Here is a 6,771-nt window from a genome sequence, read left to right on the forward strand (position 1 = left end):
ATTTCATCCCAAAATAAACAGGGGGTACATTTTTCTTCAGGACCGGTTTTACAGTTGCCGAAACTTGTAGGCAAGAAGACATCCAAAATAGTATACAGAACATCACATTGATAGTTAGTTGATAGTTAAGAAATGACATTGATGTGTTCGTATACAGCTGTTGAAATTCTGGGGACTCTTTACTGAACCACTCCAACTGCTTCCTTTTCAAGACTGATGGAGATGACTTGTGTTTAAGTTTTTCCTTTATTAATTTGTATCAATATGGGGTATTAAGTGTGGACTGTGGGTGTATTTTGTTTTTTAAGAATTGGTCAAATAATCTGGAAAAAAAATGTCTATACACTTATATGGATATTAAGTCTAATTCAATACAGCACATAAGTATCCTGTGAAATCCCGGCCACAGCTTTGCTAAATGATGCCAACTGGCTTTGATGAGCACTTTCACGCAACATGAACTAAGAACTTTAAGAACAAATAGTGAGCTTTTAGCCAGCTGAAATCTTTTGTTGTCGATCACTCTCAGGATCGAGAAAAAACAGCTTGAGGACGAATCACAGCATCTTATATTAACATCTTGTGACTGTGCCTCATTAAAAGTGAGCAGAAAACAATCTGAGGCAAATGTAATTAAATTATGCAAAGGCATGAAAAAATTATAGTGTAACGATATCAGCATGCTTTTTTATTTTAACTTGATACAAAAATTACATATTCACATCACAGGCTTAATGAGAAAATACTGTATTATATTAAAAAAAAAGCGTTTCACATAGAAAACCTGCCTTTTTGGAATGAAGCAGTAACAATTTCAAGTAGTAGTGGCATACTCGCTCTTTTTATACATATAACATTATGTACTTCGATAAAAACAGGTGAAAACTAGTCAACAGTTTAAAATGTATTTACTGTCAGTCACAATCACTAAGACATTGTGTACTATTTCCTGAATGAGTACTACAGTACTTGAAGACCCTATCAAGTAGTAATTTTTCTCCCATTAGCATCTTAACTTCCATTTCTCTCAAAGCAGGCAAATCAAACTCATTTAAAATACTCTAGTATTGATTGTTCAAGCTGGAAAATGATCATATTTCATTGAATTATGCCTCTTCTGTGATGAGAAAAGTGCAAGACCTAATACAGACGAAAGGAAAAGTACAACATATCAGAGATTCGTGATGGATTTGGTTGCAATGATGGTTTGTACAATACTCATCCAGCTAGGTATTCTGGGTTAGTTCCATTATCAGCACATCTTACCGGACATAGCGTGTCAATGTTGTAACAGTTAACATTGTCCTGGGTTACCTGATGCTACAGACCCTCTGTTGAATAATTAACGGCGCCAACAGGTGTATATGTAGACGACTAAAGAAGAGACAGACTACTTAAAATCTAATTTCACAGCTCTTTTTTAGGTAATGCCTCTGGAAAAACAACAGCCACAGTAACTTTGGCAAACACATGAAGAACAAATATTCATACAGTCATACTTTTAAGACTTTTGACAGACATGTGTTTCAACTACAGCAACGACAGATTAAATCAGCCACTGATGGCATTTGCCAAATACATTATTTTAAAAACAGTGCATAAAATGATACTATTAACACCAAACAAGGCAGCAACCCCCCCCCCCCCATCTTAACAACATCTTACAAGTCTGAGTTTTTGTGTTTGTCGGTTTGTTTTTGCACATCATTTGAGATAGGTTGTTGCAGATGGCTAAAAACAAAAATTATTGTACCAGTGTCCTGAGGAAAGTGACATTATGTTCCAGTGGTTCAAGAGCAGACTGTGAATTCATTGGAGGTATTTCATTGTGCCTGGAATGGAATGCAAACCTCAAAATGTCTTGATCTTCTGGCAGTTGACAGATCAGTGCAGGAGTGAGAAAAACATTGTGAAACAAGTGAAGGAAAGTGCTGGAGGATAATGCCTGAGCAAGTGGTTTGTTAAAACAGCCCATGGCCATTAAAATAAAAACCACTGTCTATAAGCTCAGAAACCCCACACTGGTTGAATACATATCTTCTTCCCTGCCATCTTCCACTCTTCTTTCCACCTCACCTCCACTATGTGCTGCTGTGTTCTTCCTCTTCACTTGTTTGCTGGAGGTGCCCCGGGGCCTCTGCATGGGCACCAAAAGACGAAAGCCTGGTTGGCCATTAGCAGAAGCTGCACCCAGAGATGTGGTAAAGGTTTTAAGTGTGCAAGGCACGAGGGAGGAGGAGCATGTGGATGAGGGGCTAACACTTGGCACAGAGGAGTATCCCGAACTGTGATGGTCTGTAAAAACGGACAGTGGTTCCTCCTGGTCGTGGAAGTTATTTTTGAACTCCTTTTCCACTTCGCAGAAGCTGTCTTCATCGCTAGACAAGGCCCTGCAATGCTCTATTCCTCCGTCTGGGTCAGTCAGTGGGTGCAGTTGGACTGAGATCATTGAACCTATAAGAATATAAGGTGTCAATCAATCAGATAAAAACTAACTATAGACCACAATAAAGTTTGTGCAGCTACTGTCAGCTACTACCACAACACTGCCTGCATAAGCTTAAGGCTTCAATTTATGAATTAGATTACGATGCTGGACATAGCAACTGCTGAGTCATCTCTAATCATATTGTACTAAAAGACCGACTCATCCAACTGTGTACAATGAGTCAGGGCATCATTTAAATGCATTACAGGGAAATCAACTTTGAGAACTAGCGAGAAATTTCACAAGAGAAAATGTACTTCCTAAAAACTCACAATCACCATCTTTGTCTCCCTCACTCTCTTCCTCCTGGTCCCCTTCATAACCCGAGCAGGAAGTGTCCAAGCTCCAGTCCAGCATGTCGCCTAGTAGCGTCTCCTCCTGATTGGACAGCTCTGCTGTGGGTGTGGCTGTGAAGCTGGCTCTGTGGGCCTGCATGTTGTCATCACGTCTTCTACAAGGAGAAAGCAGACAAGCAGTAGGTTACAGTGAGTCACCGGAGCATCTCACAGATTATGAGCTAGATGGCACTCAAGTCCATTTGTCATAGTTCTCAGCAACAAAGACAATAGATCAAATTAAATGAGCAACAGGAGGCAAGGGAGCAGGGGCCCACTTGCTTTGCAACTAGTTTTTGGTGAGTCATGACAGAATTCTGAGCATGACGTACCACTCAGATGCCTTAAGTAGTGCGGCTGTACTGACTTTTGCAGCCCTGTTTCCAGTGCAGTTCAGCTCACCTTGGGGCGGTGACCCGAGTTTCCACCGTGGGGGTGTGGTGTGGGCCAGACAACGATACCTGCATCAGCTATGTAAGCTACTTAAGTAGTGTGACATGATACCAGTGCAACAGTGTAGCTTGCCAATAAATTCCACAAAGAAAAAGAATGCCACACAGTAACCAGGAGGACATCCAGCATTGTGTGTTCATTCTTTTTGGCATGTGGCTGTTTATCACAAGAGGAAGACGAGCTTTGTTTGAGATAAGGACGCAGGCAGCACAGATAAACACTGTCATTGTGCCTGTCTGTTTCACACAAGTGATCATTGTCTGTAGCCAAAAACAACGGACTACAGTGTGTCCTAGCTTCACCCAGTAGGAGCTGGACTAAAGTGCTTGGTACCCCAATGGAAGGGTACCAAGGCAATGAAAAGCAAATAATTGCACAGCATACCAAACTGAACCACTTGGTGGATATGTGGTTATATAAAAACAGGGTCTATAGAATATGAAGATTATACATATATGATGAAATGTGTTGTTCTGGATCACTGTACAGAGAGCATTCCCGTGTTGCAAAACTACATGGGAAATCAAATGTTTCAAACGCAATTCAATGGTGGCATTGAAAAACGTGATGCTATTTAGTGACCCTGTGTCGAGACAGCGAGATCAAATGTTCTAGGCATCAGTAGGTTTTGTTGAATTATGCAATACACTGTGGTGGTGGACATGCAGTAGTTGTCCTGTATGGGTCATGTCTTTACATCAATATCTTTAGTTTAGTTGATGTATTTTTAAAGCCATTCCGAGTTATCATTCAGCTCCAATACGATGTAAGACGGAACCCGTGTTTACCTCTTGCTGGTGCTGGACGGAGAAGCCATGAAGGTGTGGATGTCGGCTGGTTGACCAGTTGGACTGGGAGGCTCCATCTGTGGCTCCACGTCAGGAATCTCAAAGATCTGACACAGTTCTTTATAATCCATCACCTTGTGGAGGCCATGAAATAAAAACAATGACCATTAAGATTCACAAAAATGATCTAAGAGTTTGTCTTTTTTTAAGTCTAATAGAGAGAAGAAATTTCCCACGTCTGTTTTAAGTGGAAAAAAAAAACAAAAGAAAAACATAAAAACCTTTTCTTTGCTGATGTGGTGGTAGGCGTCATCTTCAAACCGCTGCTTCACTCCAGTCAGAGATACATGTCTGTAATCTTTTGGAACATCATGACTGAAACTGAAGAGGGGAAAGAGAGGGAAACAGGAAAATTACTGACTTTGAGCCACTTTGCTTGCTACACATCTATAATCAACTCTTGAGGGGGCAAATCCCATTATTTTTCAATTTGAGAATGAGTTAGTCAATACAGTGGTCACCTATCAAAGTGACTCACCATTAGGCACATTACTGTGTCTCAGTTGGTGACTCACTGTTACACACACACACACACAACAAATCTCTCCTACTGTCTTTTATGACTTTCCAGGCTTACTAGTTGCTTTAAATTCTTACCAACTATCCATTTTCTTTGGTCACTCGATGTTTTGAACAATTCTATATCAGATCAATACAATTATACTGTACGAGCATGCCGTAAAATGGCCACGTCATCAATCAATTCTGGTTATCTCTCAAGTAGTCATGTGTGAGCCAGTTCTCAAATAAGAACATTTGTGTTTCTACAAATAAAACTGCATCAATATCCTCTTCCAAAAATAAAGATTCTGAGAAATTTCTATGCAGGAAAAGACAACTCAATACATAACTAAACATCTGTGAGTGTCTGCTTTGGCTTGTGTTATCTCAAGTGAGAAAGATTATCAAACAGAGCTGATGTCATCACTGGGCCATTTGTTGATACTGCCCAACAACAGGTAAATTAAATTACTTTAACAATCAATGCTGCCTTCAAATACAAGGTGTAACATTTGCATACTTGTAATACAAGAAGTCTGAATATTTGCCACTTGCTGATTATCGAGTTCCTTACTTTGAGGGAAATATTTATTTTTATCACCACACAAAAAATTTTAAGTGAAGTGGAAAAGACTCATTTGAATATTCATTAAGTTTAAACTCATGCAGCCTTTACTGATTGCAGTCAATAAGAAACTGAACTCATAAACAAACATCAAGGATGTTATGCCACGATGTTCTTTGGCAACAAAACCAATTTGGAGTCTATATTTAATATGCAGGGGTTTAAACCCCTCTTCAGTAATCAGCTCGGGGACCTACAGTATAATTTACACCAGAAACACACCGTACATATCAATAACCCCCATGTGGGTAGAGCTATGTTTGGTTAAATGACATTCATATTCTCTGTATGCCTCACGTCTGTCAGTAGACAGTGAACTAATATGAAAGCTAAAGGTTACGGTTTAAATAAGGACCCAACAATCAGAGACTATAATTTTTTGCCAAGCTTGGCTGAATAAATGGATAACTACTGGCAGGAAAGGCAACTGCACACACTCAAGGAGTGAAATTTAGAGAAAAAGAAAAAGTTTTCTGCACTAGAATACTTGCCGAGGTCAAAGCAAAAAGGGTTCTTTAAAGATAATTACTAGGTTGGCCACGTCTTATTATAACTAATCTTGGTGTGAAAGCCTGAGACATTGTCAAGGAGAATGAGAAATTAAAGCTTGGGTACCAATTAGAGCAAAACAGACACAATACACAAAGAAACCTACCACTTGACATAGAGCAGCACAGAAAGGGAGACAAGGTCTTGCTTGGAGAAGCCTGTGTAGTCGACTAACTGGCTGGGCCAGAGAGGAGCTGCAGAGAGGGAGACCACAAACACATGTCAAAGTTAAAACAAACTTTACCCTTAGCAGAACATGGAAAGTTGCTCAGTTTATAAATATTATACTTAACATGTGTCAGTGCTGAAAGGGTAAGATGATACATGTTTTCATTGAAATGGGCATGCTGAACAAGTGTGCCAGTGCATGTTATTACCATAGTGATGTAGTGCTCGTGTAAGGAGTAGTGCAGCACAGGCCCGTTTTGCAGGAGGTGGTGTGGCAAGAGCCGTGTAGAGCAGTGACAGCTCACAGATGTAGCTGAATAGGTAAGCGGTCCTCCGCTCCAGAGGGAGCAAAGACAGAAGCACCTCCCCGTAGTCCAGCAGTGTCGGGCTCTGTACGGAAGTGCAGAAAATTTAATTAAATGTCTTTACACTTGCAACGTTCAAATTAAAGGCACGATTGCTGAAAATGTTTTAGCAGGAATACACTTTTAAAAGCACACACACACACAAGTCATTGCCTGTTACAAATATCAGCAAAGACAACTCTGCATGTGAGCAACCCCAAAGATGGGAGTTTATTATACTCACTCTGATCTTTCCTTCCAGCACAGAAATGACCTCTCCCATCATTCGAACAAGGTCCTCGTATTTGTAGGTGTTGTCAGTGAGCCATACAGCTTCACGTATAGTTAGGATTTCTTTACTTATATAGCTGGAAAAAAGATAAAAACATCTGTTTTAATACCATGTGTGTTAATGTCAAAGCATTACAAATTTGGACTCTTCACTTTACATGGCAAGACA

At 40.0% G+C, this 6,771-nt stretch overlaps 1 protein-coding gene across 1 annotated transcript in view; it reads right to left on the minus strand.

Moving 5' to 3' along the window:
* Positions 1 to 659: 659 nt before the first annotated feature.
* The window catches only part of ccnf (cyclin F), a 10,338-nt gene continuing 4,226 nt past the window's right edge, over positions 660 to 6,771 (minus strand). The window contains exons 11-17 of the mRNA XM_058653021.1: positions 6,556 to 6,679; positions 6,177 to 6,357; positions 5,906 to 5,993; positions 4,346 to 4,445; positions 4,065 to 4,198; positions 2,761 to 2,939; positions 660 to 2,454 (exon numbers count right to left, since the gene is read on the minus strand). Coding sequence (XP_058509004.1) covers positions 2,000 to 2,454; positions 2,761 to 2,939; positions 4,065 to 4,198; positions 4,346 to 4,445; positions 5,906 to 5,993; positions 6,177 to 6,357; positions 6,556 to 6,679 — 1,261 coding nt within the window. The 3' untranslated portion in view covers positions 660 to 1,999. The remainder of the gene's footprint in view (positions 2,455 to 2,760; positions 2,940 to 4,064; positions 4,199 to 4,345; positions 4,446 to 5,905; positions 5,994 to 6,176; positions 6,358 to 6,555; positions 6,680 to 6,771) is intronic.

This window comes from Solea solea, chromosome 16 (genome assembly GCF_958295425.1).
Source record: "Solea solea chromosome 16, fSolSol10.1, whole genome shotgun sequence".
NCBI classification, from domain to species: domain Eukaryota; kingdom Metazoa; phylum Chordata; class Actinopteri; order Pleuronectiformes; family Soleidae; genus Solea; species Solea solea.